The sequence below is a fragment of the Labeo rohita genome, chromosome 9, assembly GCF_022985175.1.
Source record: "Labeo rohita strain BAU-BD-2019 chromosome 9, IGBB_LRoh.1.0, whole genome shotgun sequence".
Classification (NCBI taxonomy): domain Eukaryota; kingdom Metazoa; phylum Chordata; class Actinopteri; order Cypriniformes; family Cyprinidae; genus Labeo; species Labeo rohita.
Window position 1 is genome coordinate 22,558,932 of NC_066877.1, and position 15,046 is coordinate 22,573,977.

A 15,046-nucleotide genomic window follows, 5' to 3' on the forward strand; every position below is an offset into this window, starting at 1 on the left:
TTGGTCCCTGTGATACTTTATTTTTACATACTAAAAAGGGGTTAGTATGTAACCCCCTGGGTTACAACTGTTGCCAACATCGATAATTCTTGTAATAAATCAGCATATTAGAATGATGATTTCTGAAGGATCATGTGACACTTAAGACTTTAAAATTATTTTAATTTTGGTTATTTTCACAAATACAAAATAGAAACCATTATTTTTTATATTATATAGATACAATTATATTCTCTCTCTCTCTCTCTCTCTCTCTCTATATATATATATATATATATATTTTTTTTTTTTTTTTTTTTTTTTTTTGTATTTTTGATCAAATAAATACATTTCATGAAAATGTATATTTCATGAAAAAGTAGTAACTCTGTTGTTTTCTTTTCTTTTATGTATTTTTAAAAAAAAAAAAAGACTTTCCAGTTGATGTGACCAAGGCCGAGCAAGATAGGGCAAAATATTTACTGATAATATCATTGCGTACAATTAATGGTCTAATCAGATCCATATAAGATCAACAATTCTTTATGGTTTAATTTGTAAAAACGATGCTTTACTGAAATTAAATGTTACAAATATTTTTCACATCATCATTTACAGCCTGTGTGGCAGACTTTCTTTCACGAGGCCGCTATATAGTGTTCTTCATTTTTGTAGTGATGTTCCTGAATGTGGTCTTCGCATCTAAGTCACATACTTTCTTAACATGTGAACTGTTTGCATTGCAGACATCCTCTCCCAACTCATCCAACGAGAACTCCCCAGTGAGCCCACCAGATGACCAGGGACAGGGGGACTCTCCCACTCCTCTGGAGGAGGAGGAGCCAGCTTTCCCCCACACTGAACTGGCCAAGCTGGATGACATGATCAACAGGTTAGGGCTTGCATCCGGTATTCGGTCAAATTATGTTTATAATTAAATCAGGAGATCTGGAGATGAACGACAAGGATATTATTATGAAGGACATTTATTTAGGCTATTATTCGCTGATGGTGAGATTACACGTCTGTGTCTTATCAGTGATGTATTATGTTGATTAATTATGTTTTTTTTTTTTAACATACAGACCTCGCTGGGTCGTTCCAGTTTTGCCAAAGGGTGAATTAGAAGTTCTTCTTGAAGCTGCTATAGATCTTTGTAAAAAAGGTAATGCTTTTAGGTCTTGTTTATGATTTAATATTCTTGCTATTTTCATTAATTGTTCTGCTGACTAGTGGCAGATGCAGTATTATGCATGTCCTTTATGTGCGTCATCTTAAGCTTTCGCTTTTGCTCTCGAAGGAATTCTTCAGCCTCTGTAAATGTCAGTCTCTGATAGGTGTTTCTTTCATTTCTGTCTCCAGGACTTGATGTCAAGTGTGAAGCATGCCAGAGGTTTTTCAGAGATGGCTTGACAATATCCTTTACGAAAATACTGACAGATGAGGCTGTTAGTGGATGGAAATTTGAGATCCATGTAAGTCCTGCAACCTGCTCGACGGTGCCGTTTTCATCACTCTCTCCATTTCAGCAGCACATTTAGTCTTTTTGTTTGCACATTAAAGGGTTTTACTAACCGTTTGGCTGTCAGGTCTGTCCTCTCAAGAATTGATTACTACTTTGGGCGACTGTGAAGAAACGTAATGTTATTTTGGTTGCCTTCATCTTATTTGGCTGTTTGATTGAAATGCCAAAGCTTTGATCAAAGAGCTCCTTTCAGTAAAACAGAGGCAGTATTAGGACACAGCACTGAGTCATCGCTCTCGTATGAGGCTCGTTTTAGCTCTTCCAAGGCTGCTCTAGGATCAGCTTCAATGGCACTGCAAATATAGATCAGTTTTTACATTTCAAGACTTCCTACTCTCTGTAAATCAAAGTTCATCAACTGTGGTTGCATTTCAGTGTATTTTAAAGCCAAGACATACTCAGTGCTAATTGGATGGTACGTTTTTGGCCTATTGTGTCAATCTGTGTCTCATTCTCTCGGCAGCGGTGCATCATTAATAACGCCCACCGACTGGTGGAGCTGTGTGTGACCAAGCTCTCTCAGGACTGGTTCCCTCTGCTAGAACTCTTGGCAATGGCCACCAACCCCCACTGTAAGTTCCACATCTACAATGGTACTCGGCCTTCTGAGACTGTGCCTGCTGGGGTTCAGCTAGCTGAGGATGAGCTTTTTGCCCGTCCACCTGACCCTCGCTCTCCTAAGGTGAGAGGGTGTTTGTGCCAGACTTTTCTTCAGTTCTTGGATTTGATTTCTGAATTATTGAAATGTATTAATCAGATAAGTGTTTTGAAATGCTGACTAGCCATGCTTCACCTAAAATATTTTTTTTCTTATGCAAATAATATAAGTTTTAACCTTTGTTGATTTTTATGACGTTAAATCCACAGATGTTTTATTCATCAACTACTTTTTTATGAATCTGCTTTTAGCTTTAATTTCAATGTTTTATTTTGTTTTGTTGTAGGGCTGCAAAACAATTAGTTGCGATTAATCGATTCAAAATAAGTTTGTTTATATAGTATGTAAACAAACTTTTATGTTGAATCAGTTAAGCGTGACTTTGCAGCCCTAAAACAAAATAAAACGTGTGTGTGTATATTATATATATATATATATATATATATATATAAGGATAAAATAAGGATTTATATGTTTAAAAAAGGATTTATATGTTTAAAAAAATAACTAAATTAAAAAAAAAAATTATTACAAAATACTTTTTTTTTTTTTTAAATGTATACATATGTGTGTGTATTTATATATTCGTAGTAAATATACATAGTACTCACATATATCATAGTACTCAACTTTTGTTTTGAATCGATTAATCGCGAATAATCCTTTTGCAGCAGCATTTTGTTGTGTTGGTCTATACAGTGAAACATTCCTGTTTATTTGTTTCCTGCAGGGCTGGTTGGTGGACTTAATAAACAAATTTGGCACGTTAAACGGGTTTCAAATTCTGCATGATCGATTCATGAGTGGCCAAGCTCTGAATGTTCAGATCATCGCTGCACTCATTAAGTAAGAACAATCAAACATATTGTTTCCTGTTTGCCTGGTTTCTGGGATTTATTTTACTAAGGTTTGATTGACTTTTTCTTTTGCAGGCCTTTTGGACAGTGCTATGAGTTTCTCACTTTGCACACGGTGAAGAAGTACTTCCTTCCCATCATAGAAATGGTTCCCCAGTTTCTAGAAAACCTCACCGATGAGGAATTGAAAAAGGAAGCAAAGAACGAAGCCAAAAACGATGCCCTGTCTATGATAATCAAATCTTTGAAGAACCTGGCTTCTCGAGTGCCAGGACAAGAGGAAACAGTGAAGAATTTAGAGATATTTAGATTAAAAATGATTCTTAGGTGAGCTAAATATCAGCTAAAACTAGTTTTAAGATATTATGCAGCATGCTAAATGATTGTTCTTGATCGTTGACCTTTTTTGTTACAGGTTATTGCAGATTTCTTCTTTTAATGGCAAAATGAATGCACTAAATGAAGTAAACAAGGTGATTTCAAGTGTTTCCTACTACACGCATCGTCACGGCAATCCTGAAGAGGAAGAGTGGCTGACAGCAGAGCGCATGGCAGTAAGTCACGCTGCAGTAGTTAACCAAGTAGTTTGCATGACAAAGCACGTAACATTCTTCATCTATTATCATTGTATAATATATTAAGCTAACAAAACAAAGTGTGTTGTTTATCTGTGTGAAGGGCTTACAGATTACGTTTTTGTTTCAAATGTGTCTTCACATTAACTGAACGTGCATTTTTTTTCCCACAGGAATGGATTCAGCAGAACAATATTTTGTCTATTGTGTTGCGAGACAGCCTTCACCAACCACAGTATGTGGAGAAACTGGAGAAGATCCTGCGATTCGTCATCAAAGAAAAGGCCCTAACGCTTCAGGACCTAGACAACATCTGGGCCGCTCAGGTTAGGCCCAATCTCAAGTTTCTGTGTGATTAAATGTATCATTTATAATGTTCAAAATGTTTAATCATAGTATTTTTGTCATCCTTGCATTCTTAAACTTTGTTTTTGAATATTCATGCAATACATACAATTTCACCAATCAAATACTATTAGCCATTAGTAAACCAAGCTTTGTAACTGTAATAATGGTATCTATATCCTCAGGCTGGGAAACATGAGGCTATTGTCAAGAATGTTCACGATCTCCTTGCAAAGTTGGCGTGGGATTTCTCACCTGAACAGCTGGACCATCTCTTTGACTGCTTTAAGGTTACTCATAACAATTGCAATTTCATGCTTAAAATTAAAAAGGATTGTCTTAATGTAGAGACCATGCATTATAGGCGTTTTATTAGGACTCAGCATTTCTGTGTGTGCTTTACTAGCATTCCCAGAGATTACTGAATCTCTGTTCTCAAAGGAATCGTTTTATGGTTTATAGGAGAGCTGGACTAATGCGAGTAAAAAGCAGAGAGAGAAGTTACTGGAATTGATTCGTCGACTGGCAGAGGACGACAAGGATGGTGTGATGGCTCACAAAGTGCTCAATCTGCTGTGGAATTTGGCTCATAGTGATGATGTTCCTGTGGATATCATGGACCAGGCCCTTAGTGCTCATATCAAGATTTTGGACTATAGCTGCTCCCAGGTACCCTGATCAGCCTTAGTTAAATAGTTGGAAAATTTACAAATTCTTTCTTGCATGCTAAACAAAAGTCATGTTTTGGTCACTTGAGGGTGAGTGAACAGTTGAAATAAAAACTGTGTTTTTGTTCTGATGTAGGACAGGGACACACAAAAGATGCAGTGGATAGACAGATTCATAGAAGAATTAAGAACTAATGACAAGTGGGTGATTCCTGCACTGAAGCAAATACGGGAGATCTGTAGCCTCTTTGGAGAAGCCCCCCAGAATTTAAGGTAATGCGACCTGACTCATCCAACTTTAACCATCAGTTGCATCATTACTTGTTTTAGCACACAAAAATAAATGGACAAAAACACATTTTTGCTCATATTTAAGGAATATTTACATGAAAATTACCCACAAATTTTAGGAAGAGCTTGTAAATGTAGCAAATGTATCGTACACATCCCTGTTGTTTTTCAGAAAGAAAATACCTATTAACTTACTAAAGAGCTTAGAGGGGTAAGTGGACAGCTAATTTTGGGAAATATTATCATTATTATTGTTATTATAACTAATTTTAAAGCTAAAGTTTGCTTTTGGATTTCAGTAAATCTGTAATTCATGAAAATCTGCTTGGTGTGTCCTGCACCATCTAATCAAATCACCAATCAGTGCCCATGGACGAGGTTCATGCGCATAAAGCTTCCTACAGTAAAAGTGCTGCTGTGGGTTATATTTCATAAACTTGCAAATTCATACTCTTGGTGTATGGGCAAGGTTTGGATTTAGTGCACTCTTCCTGTGGGATGCTTTAAATGTGTGAGTCTGTTGGTAAAAATAAAATTGCAGAAAGCTGAACTCACATTTTCCAATACTTTCCAACACCTTTTGAAATGAGTTTAATATGACGAAAAATTCTCTTTCTGCCTTTGCTTTGATGGCGTCTCGGGATATTGCTTCTTTAATGTAAATTTAAGCTTTCAAATAGGGACTGAGAAACATTCTGTTTCTATATATCCAAAAAGGCCATTGTCATACAGTTTAGTTGAAGAACTTGTAATATAATTGAGATATTAAAATGGGAAAGTTAATACAGTCATGTGTCTTTCTTTACAGTCAAACCCAGCGGAGCCCACATGTCTTCTATCGACATGACCTAATCAACCAACTGCAGCACAACCATGCACTGGTCACTCTTGTAGCAGAGAACCTGTCTGCATACATGGAGAATATGAGGCAGTTCTCGAAAGGTTTGTGAGGCTAACATTATTTGTATGTATGGACTTACCTCTTTATGTTTTATTCATTAAAGGGATCATGAAATGGAGAATCAAAATGTCCTCGATGTGTACACATATAAGAGGTTACTCTACTAAAAAAAAAAATCATACTGTAAGAACTCAAAATACAAATTATTCTTTTCTCCCCTTTTGAAACAGTTCTCTTTGACACACCTGTTTATTTATAAATCATATACAAACACATACAGCTCTAGCACTGTGCTTGCCATCTTGAGTATCAAAACTCAGGGCATGGAAAATGGTAGTTTTATAAATTTTGGTACAAAAACACGTAATATAAAATCTAAAACTGCATTTCATGACCCCTTTAAAAGATTTGTTCACTTTCAGAATAAAAAATTCCTGATAATGTACTCACCCCCATGTGATCCAAGATGTTCATGTCTTTCTTTAGTTGCAAAGAAATTATTTTTTTTTTATTGAGGAAAAACATTCTAGGATTTTTCTCCATATAGTGGACTTCTGTGGTGCCCAGTGGCTTAAAGGTCCAAATTGCAGTTTCAGTGTAGCTTCAAAGGGCTCTACATGATCCTAGCCGAGGAAGAAGGGTCTTACATACTAAAAAAAACTATCTGTCATTTTCTATGAAAAATACGAATTTATATACCTTTTAACCACAAATACTCATCTTGCACTAGCTCGACCTCATGCATTATGTAATCACACACACGTGACGTAGGTGTTTGCAAAGCGAATCTGCGAAGAAAGTCAAATGCCCTTTACAAATGATAAAATGAGATTTCATTTTTGCCAAAGTACACAGACGAAGAACTAACCGTGTGTGACTTTTACAACTTGATTATACAATGCGTGACGACGCGCATGCACATCGCAGTGCTAGTGCAAAATGAGCATTTGTGGTTAAAAAGTAAAAAAAATTACAGATCATTTTACAAGATAAGACCTTTATTCCTTGCCTGGGATCAAATGGAGCCTTTTGAAGCTGCACTGAAACTGCAGTTTGGACCTTCAATTTGTTGGGAACCATAGAAGTCCACTATATGGAATAAAAATCCTAGAATGTTTTTCTCAAAAATCTTAATTTCTTTGCGACTGAGGAAAGAAAGACATGAACATCTTGGATGACTTGGGGGTGAGTACATTTTCAGGAATTTATTCTGTAAGTGAACTAATCCTTTAATATGTATTTGTATTTCTTTTTTTTGCCTGCAGTGTTAAACATTTGCCACTTTTTATATGTTTTATATGTTTTGTATGTTTTATCAGAGCACACAGACTTTGATCCTCAAACGGTTAGGCCAGGAAGTCGGTATAGTCATGTTCAAGAGGTCCAGGAGCGGCTTAATTTCTTGAGGTATTTGTACTTTACAAGCAACCTTTCAATACACTGCATAGACTGAATCCAAATTCAGTTTTATCCTTTTCTGTTTTCATTTTGATTTTATTTGGTTCCAAATATTACACAGCGTGTACTAGAATAAGCTGTTTATCACTGTAGCTAGGTGACGAAGGTGCCACAAATGGAAAGTGTTTTCACTTCATCTTTTTACCCTGGTTTCTATCCCTTCGATTTTAGTACTAAAACTAAACACACACAGAATGTTCGGTTCAGTGTGTACTGGACTATTATTATATAAAAGACAAGTTATTTGTCATCGTTGGCACATTTCTTGTACACCAAGGAACAGACAGTTTCATGCTTTCAACAGCTTTTACACCACTCAAGCTCTGTCATCAAATGGATTCGGTCTACACCACAAGGTCTTATGAAAACGGCTAGACTCTCTAAATAACAAAACACTAAATATCCTCATCCTTCAGGTTCTTACTGAAAGACGGGCAACTCTGGCTATGCGCGCCTCAGGCTAAGCAGATCTGGAAGTGCCTGGCGGAGAACGCAGTGTTCTTGTGTGATCGGGAGGCCTGCTTCAAATGGTACTCCAAACTCATGGGGGATGAACCTGACCTTGACCCTGACATCAACAAGGACTTTTTTGAGAACAACGTACTGCAGCTTGACCCCTCGCTGCTGACAGAGAACGGGATGAAATGCTTTGAACGATTCTTCAAGGCAGTCAACTGCAGGGAGGGCAAGCTGGTGGCAAAACGCCGGGCATACATGATGGATGACTTGGAGCTGATAGGGCTGGATTACCTGTGGAGGGTAAGAGTCAATTAGAGCTGTTGGATCTTCACTGGTATGTTCAGAGATGCTTGTTCTGGGATATTACCTGTCTGAAATTCGTTCATTTTTAGTCTCTTGGTTATTTTGAAATAAGCTGATGTATTTTAACAAAATATCAAGTAGCAAAGTTGGAAATGGATGCCCTTGAAGGGAACTTCTGGGTGACATCATAAGTTATATATGTTGTTGTAGTATCACCAGTAGTATTTTAAAGCTAAATGAGCTCAAAGTTAAATTTAGCCAAATGTGACCCAGCGCTACAAAACCAGTCATAAGTAGCATGGGTATATTTGTAGCAATGGGCAACAATACATTGCATGGGTCAAAATTATCGATCTTTTTACTATTATGCCAAAAATCATTAGGATATTAAGTAAAGTTCATGTTCCTTTTTTTGTGTATTTCATATCATAAATATAACAAAAAATAATTTGAGATTACTAATATGTGACCCTGGACCCAAAACCAGTCTTATGTAGCACGGTATATTGTATGAGTCAAAATTATTAGGATATTATGTAAAGATCTCAGTTTTGTGGTCCGGGGGTCACATATGCATTGCTAAGAACTTCATTTGGACAACTGTAAAAGAGATTTTTATCAGTATTTTTATTTATTTATTTATTTATTTTGCACCTTCAGATTCCAGATTTTCTAGTAGTTTTTTCTCAGCCAAATACTGTCCTATCTTAACAAACCATAATCAATGGATAGCTTATTTATTCATCTTTCAGATGATGTATAAATCTCAATTTTAAAAAAAAACTGACCCTTATGAGTGATTTTGTGGTCCGGGCTCACAAATGTTAAATGTCAGCCTAAGCTCAAACTATCTATTTTTCTTGTTTCTTCAACAGGTTGTGATTCAAGGAAGTGATGATATTGCTAGCCGAGCAATTGACTTGCTTAAGGAGATTTATACAAACCTCGGACCAAAATTACAAGCCAATCAGGTAGTAATACAGTAGAAAAGCATATCACTTGCTGTAATAAATGTTGAGCTGCTCTTAAGTGTGCTTTTAAAATGACTGTTTGCAGGTAGAGATCCATGAGGATTTTATTCAGTCTTGCTTTGACCGGCTCAAAGCCTCCTATGACACCCTGTGTGTGCTGGACGGAGATAAAGACAGCATTAACTGTGCCAGACAGGAGGCCATCCGCATGGTGAGAGTACTGACTGTGCTCAGGGAGTATATAACTGAGTGTGACAGTGACTACCATGAGGAGAGGACCATCCTGCCCATGTCCAGGTAGTGCCATTCTAGACCAGTCATAAATGAAATTACTGCTTGCCTATGATGGCCAGATTCTAATAAACCCTCTTTTTTATTTATTTTTTTTTCCTTTTCAAGGGCTTTTCGAGGAAAGCATATCACGTTGGTTGTGCGTTTCCCGAACCAAGGCCGACAGGTTGATGATCTGGATATTTGGTCGCATACTAACGACACAATTGGTTCTGTGCGACGCTGCATTCTGAACCGAATAAAGGCCAACAGCACGCACACCAAGATTGAGCTGTTCATTGGTGGAGAAATCATTGACCCAGCTGATGACAGGAAGCTAATTGGGCAGCTAAACCTCAAAGACAAAACTGTAGGCATCTCCTTAGCTGAATTTTTTTTTTTTCAATTTACTCAATAGGGCATTTTACACACACAACCTTTGCCTTACTTTCAACAGCACTTTTTGTAGAGGTCATTTGTACAGGATATGGTGTTATAGATTACAAGAGCACCTTTCTGTTTTTCTTTAGCTCATCACAGCCAAGCTTACCCAGGTCAGCGCCAATATGCCTTCCAGTCCAGACAGCTCCTCAGACTCCTCCACTGGATCCCCTGGGAACCATGGCAATCACTACAGTGATGGGCCAAACCCTGAAGTGGAGAGCTGTCTTCCTGGCGTGGTGAGCATTGTGCCATTCAGGCACATAATTTAGCCAAACTCTCTATTTGTTTAAAGGCATAGTTCACCCAGAAAGGAAAATTCTGTCATTATTCAGCCTTGTGTCGTTCCAAACCCGTAAGGTCTTCGTTCAACTTTGGAACACAAATTAAGATATTTTTAAAGAAAAACTGAGAGCGAGAGTGTTTTCTCCTCCTATCATGCAAGTAGAAAGCTGATTTTGATGTAGGAGTCAGAAGTTATTTAAAAGTAAAAAAAAAAAAAATGGAATTCATATGTATACTCACGATTATAAAATAAGTCATCAAAATAAAGAGAATAGCGTTACTTTGTAACTGGGCTTCTCAACCCCCTCTCCCACGTAAATTTGTTACTGCGTTTATTACAACTGTCTTTAATGTTTTGTGTTGCAAATTTAAGTGTAACCTCTGATTCCCATTGTCTCAGATAATGTCCCTGCACCTGCGCTACATCTCTTTCCTCTGGCAAGTTGCAGACCTGGGCTGTAATCTCAACATGCCTCTCCTGCGGGATGGAGCTCGCGTTCTAATGAAGCTCATGCCTCCAGGTGCTCTATATGCTTCATTAGATGTCTGCTTGAGACATCTAGCTGCACCAATCTGCCATCTCTATTCATTACTCACTGTTGTTGCCTTTCAGATAACACCACAGTGGAAAACCTGCGAGCCATCTGTCTGGATCACGCCAAACTTGGCGAAAACAGCCTTAGCCCCACTTTGGATTCACGTTTCTTTGGACCATCACCATCTCAAGTGCTTTACTTGATAGAGGTTTGTTTGTTTTTCAATATGGAAATATTATATGACGCTAACCAAGTGTAAACACACAGCGAAAACACAAAAACAGCATTGTTTTAGTATTTATGGAATTTTTTTTTTTTTTTTTTTTTTTTTTTTTTTTTTTTCAGAATTTATTCATATTTGCATCAGAAACATTGAAAACATTCCATTGATTATTTTCAGGGGAATAGCAGTAATAATAATATTTAGAAATAGAAGAGATATATAAATCATAAATATATAAAAATACAGGTAATTAGTGTACATAATGCAATTAAGTGTAAAGTAAAAAGCAAAAAATTGTACTAGAAAAATCTTATCCTTATTAATTTTAATTAGCAAAAACATGCACAACAGCATTTCCCAAAAGAAAATTTCATTGTGCGGCATCAGTATTTGATATACACAATGCTTATGTGTGTTTCAGGTGGTGTACGCCTTGCTCATGCCTGCCAGTGGGACGCTGGGTGAGGATGCTAGTGACTTCCAGTACAACTTCTTGAAGAGTGGTGGCCTGCCCCTTGTTTTGAGCATGCTGACCAGAAATAACTTCCTGCCAAATGCTGACATGGAGACCCGGCGGGGAGCTTATCTGAACGCACTAAAAATAGCCAAGCTGCTGCTTACAGCTGTAGGCTTTGGCCATGTGAAGGCTGTGGCAGAGGCCTGCCAGCCTGTGGTGGAGGGGACTATCCCTGTATCGCCTGTAAGTTGCCCTTGCTTTAGCTTCTAACTCTTCTTTTCAAAGAAGTCCTGCAAAATTATAAGCACAATACCTTCAGTTAAGTTTACTTTACAGAAAAGGACCCAAACCTAGACCCTCAGTTTATTAGAAACCTTTCTAATCCTGTAATTTTATAAGGAACGCAATATACATATTGGGAAAAAGTGAACCTGCTTTCACTTGTGTGCTTCCCTTTACACTTTTGTCCAGTACCGCATCTCGTAAAAATATACTTGGCACAGCCCTAGCATGTAGTTAGGACCAAGTATGGGGGGGATGGGATGTTAAAGTTTGCTTACAATTCAGTTTAAAACACTGGAAGGAAGGAAGTGAAGTGTTTTTTTTTTTTTTTTTTTTACTGAGTGGATTTTATGGGTTCAGCACTGAGCGTTTAATTTCTGTAACCTTTCAGCTTTCCTGCTGTTCATCAATCATTAGAAACAGGCTGGCTTGCCCTATGTAGCTCCACAAATGTCAAGGGTGTACAGTGTCTTGTGAGGAAACAATCCCACAGGCTTCAGAAGCGTTTACATGAGGCAGTCATAACCATGAGAAAGGGGAAAGTTAAATGTACTTTAATTATGCAATTTTCTCTTTATTTGACTGTGTTTGATTGTTTCTATGCATGTAATGGAACGGTATTTGAATGACTAATAGGGTTGGAAATTACCGCTGAAATGTGAAGCTTATATTTTTTGTTAAAGCACTGAATGTTTCAGTTAAAAAAACATGATTTGAAGAGAATTTGCTGCATTTAAACAGTGCTTCATAGATTATAACTTTGCACAGACTGGGTTTTTAAACCAAAGTGTTATGTTTATACCTTTCAAACAGCATTAGGGAATCTAACTCGCTTAACAGTAGACATTGTGATATACTTGGTGTATGTATACAGTGTTCAAGTCATTTTGGGGTCAGTATTTTTTTCTTTTTTTTTTTTTAAAGAAATTAATGCTTTTATTTAGCTAGGGTGCATTAAATTAATTAAAAGTGACAGTAAAGACATATATGATGTTACAAAAGATTTCTATTTAAAATAAATACTTAGAAAATACTTTATAAGTATACCTAAATACTTAATGCTAAATACTTTTTTTTTTTTTTTTTTTTTTTTGCTTTCTATTAATCAAAGAATTTTGAAAAAATAAAAATATCCCGGTTTCCTAAAAACTTCTTTGCCATTACAGTAATTAAATATATAATGTAAAATATATTAAAATAGAGAATAGTATTTTGTATTTTGATCAAATAAGTGCAACCTTTGAGAAAAGACTTTCACAAACATTAAAACTTGCTGAGCCCCACCTTTAAACGGTAGTTATTGTCTGTTTTCTAGCTCTCTTTCTTGCTTTACAGTACATAAGTTAAATAAACTGCAACAAACATGCAATAGAGACCTAGCATGAATCTGCAAGATAACAACTTTATTCCTAATTCATTCATAGATCAACCAGACCACTCATGACCAGGCTCTAGTTCTACAGAATGCCTTGCAGAATATCCCTAACCCCTCCGCCGAGTGCATGCTGCGGAACGTCGCCATCCGCCTTGCCCAACAGATCTCGGATGAGGTATGTTATACAACACCACACAACCGTCACCTACGAAAACTGGTTTGTTTGCATTGTTCGAATAAATGTCCTCCCCTGTCTTGGAAAAAAAATGTCTGTAATGTATTTTCTGGTCAGAAGTGTTTTGTTGAAACCTCTCTTTTGCTTTGTGTGTGACAAAGGAAACAACTGAGGAAACACCTCATGTTTCAAGCTCAGTTTTCTTAGTTTGTCCTTCTCTTCCTGTACCCAGAACTTCTTCCAGGCCTCCAAGTACATCCCAGATATCTGTGTCATTCGAGCGGTTCAGAAAATAGTCTGGGCTTCTGGCTGCGGCTCAGTTCAGCATGTCTTCAGCTCTAATGAGGAGATCAGCAAGATCTACGAGAAGGTGCTAGTGCTTAGCTATATTGAAAAATATGTGTGATTCATTAGGATCAGATTCACTATGATCAGACTTTGTATTTACACCTGTGATGTGTGATCTCCTGCAGACGAATGCTGGCAATGGGCCGGACGCAGAAGATGAGCAGGTGTGCTGTGAAGCTCTGGAGGTCATGACCCTGTGTTTCGCCCTTATGCCCACTGCACTAGATGCACTTAGCAAAGAAAAGGCCTGGCAGACCTTCATTATAGATCTGCTGCTGCACTGCCAGAGCAAGTGAGTTGTCGTAAAATAGAGGACTGTTATTCCTGCTATGCTGTTGCTTTTGAACTTTGTAACGTTCAGTATAATAAATATGCATATGTTGTAGATTTAAGGAAGTATTTTTATACAGGTTTTTTTTTTTTTTTTAGTTTCTGAAAATACTTATTTAATAATATATTTAATGTATTATTGAAAAGTTGTGTGAATTATTTAAACATTAAAATCATGTAAAAAAATGTGCTCAGTGAGGGATTAAATGTTTGAACTTCAATTAAATTGATTTAAAAATTCCAGATTTCTGTAATTTTATTAAACGGGATAGAATAGTTTCAAAGTCAATGCTAAAGCATATTGTTCTTTGTTTCTAGGTCTGTTCGCCAAATGGCCCAAGAACAGTTCTTCCTCATGGCCACCCGATGTTGTATGGGCCAAAGGCCTCTTCTCTTCTTCATCACCCTCCTCTTCACAGTTTTAGGTGTAAGTGTCTTGTATATTTCTTCAGGACACAGCTGATGTTTTTGTTGTAGTTAATTCAGAACATCTCATTATTTGTAGTCAGATTTATCCTGTCCTTTTGTGTTCCAGAGCACTGCAAAAGAGCGAGCAAAGCACGCTGCTGATTACTTCACGCTTCTAAGGCACTTACTCAACTATGCATATAACAGCAACATTAATCTTCCTAATGCCGAAGTTCTCTTAAACAATGAGATCGATTGGTTAAAGCGCATCCGGGTATGTTAGTTTTCCTAAACCTTATCTCTTTTTAAAATTAAAATAGCAAAAACTGTAGTGTGTCGAATTATTTATTTTTTTTTTTCCCTTCCAGGATGAAGTGAAGAGGACTGGAGAGCCTGGGGTTGAGGAAACCATTTTGGAAGGTCATATTGGTGTCACAAAAGAGCTACTAGCTTTCCAGACCCCAGAAAAGAAGTTCTACATTGGCTGTGAAAAAGGAGGTGCTAGTCTCATAAAGGTAAACTCATTAGCCTCTTTTGTTCAATTCCAGCAGCAACAACAAAAACAAATCTTCTATTTGCAATTACATTACATTGCCGTACTAATTTATCTTTCTTTTTTCCATCAACTCTTTATAGGAGTTAATGGATGACTTCCTGTTCCCAGCATCTAATGTGTACCTGCAATACATGAAGAGTGGAGAATTCCCCACTGAGCAGGCCATACCTGTGTGTAGCACCCCAGCCACCATCAATGCCGGCTTTGAACTGCTGGTTGCACTTGCCGTCGGATGTGTGCGAAACCTCAAGCAGATTGTGGACACACTAACTGATATGTACTATTTAGGTGTGTGTGTTTATGTTAGAAGTGTAGCAGATTCTGATTCCTAGAAACAGTGCACTCAACCCCATTAGTTTTTATGATACAT

The 15,046-nt window shown here is 37.2% G+C and overlaps 1 protein-coding gene across 5 annotated transcripts in view; it reads left to right on the plus strand.

The window, feature by feature from the left end:
- usp9 (ubiquitin specific peptidase 9) overlaps window positions 1–15,046 on the plus strand; it is a 37,267-nt gene that overhangs the window by 8,608 nt on the left and 13,613 nt on the right. For 3 of the 5 annotated variants that reach the window (XM_051118253.1, XM_051118257.1, XM_051118254.1), the window contains exons 3-31: window positions 726–871; window positions 1,065–1,144; window positions 1,342–1,454; window positions 1,968–2,186; window positions 2,893–3,008; window positions 3,095–3,346; window positions 3,435–3,573; window positions 3,768–3,920; window positions 4,125–4,229; window positions 4,402–4,608; window positions 4,744–4,880; window positions 5,071–5,109; window positions 5,707–5,840; window positions 7,119–7,206; window positions 7,674–8,016; window positions 8,895–8,990; window positions 9,076–9,287; window positions 9,390–9,630; window positions 9,791–9,940; window positions 10,387–10,507; window positions 10,600–10,730; window positions 11,167–11,445; window positions 12,909–13,034; window positions 13,267–13,404; window positions 13,508–13,674; window positions 14,031–14,139; window positions 14,248–14,394; window positions 14,489–14,635; window positions 14,757–14,964. In XM_051118253.1, the coding sequence (XP_050974210.1) occupies window positions 726–871; window positions 1,065–1,144; window positions 1,342–1,454; window positions 1,968–2,186; window positions 2,893–3,008; window positions 3,095–3,346; window positions 3,435–3,573; window positions 3,768–3,920; window positions 4,125–4,229; window positions 4,402–4,608; window positions 4,744–4,880; window positions 5,071–5,109; window positions 5,707–5,840; window positions 7,119–7,206; window positions 7,674–8,016; window positions 8,895–8,990; window positions 9,076–9,287; window positions 9,390–9,630; window positions 9,791–9,940; window positions 10,387–10,507; window positions 10,600–10,730; window positions 11,167–11,445; window positions 12,909–13,034; window positions 13,267–13,404; window positions 13,508–13,674; window positions 14,031–14,139; window positions 14,248–14,394; window positions 14,489–14,635; window positions 14,757–14,964 (4,543 nt within the window). The remainder of the gene's footprint in view (window positions 1–725; window positions 872–1,064; window positions 1,145–1,341; window positions 1,455–1,967; window positions 2,187–2,892; window positions 3,009–3,094; window positions 3,347–3,434; window positions 3,574–3,767; window positions 3,921–4,124; window positions 4,230–4,401; window positions 4,609–4,743; window positions 4,881–5,070; window positions 5,110–5,706; window positions 5,841–7,118; window positions 7,207–7,673; window positions 8,017–8,894; window positions 8,991–9,075; window positions 9,288–9,389; window positions 9,631–9,790; window positions 9,941–10,386; window positions 10,508–10,599; window positions 10,731–11,166; window positions 11,446–12,908; window positions 13,035–13,266; window positions 13,405–13,507; window positions 13,675–14,030; window positions 14,140–14,247; window positions 14,395–14,488; window positions 14,636–14,756; window positions 14,965–15,046) is intronic. The other 2 variants (XM_051118256.1, XM_051118258.1) reach the window with 1 other exon arrangement.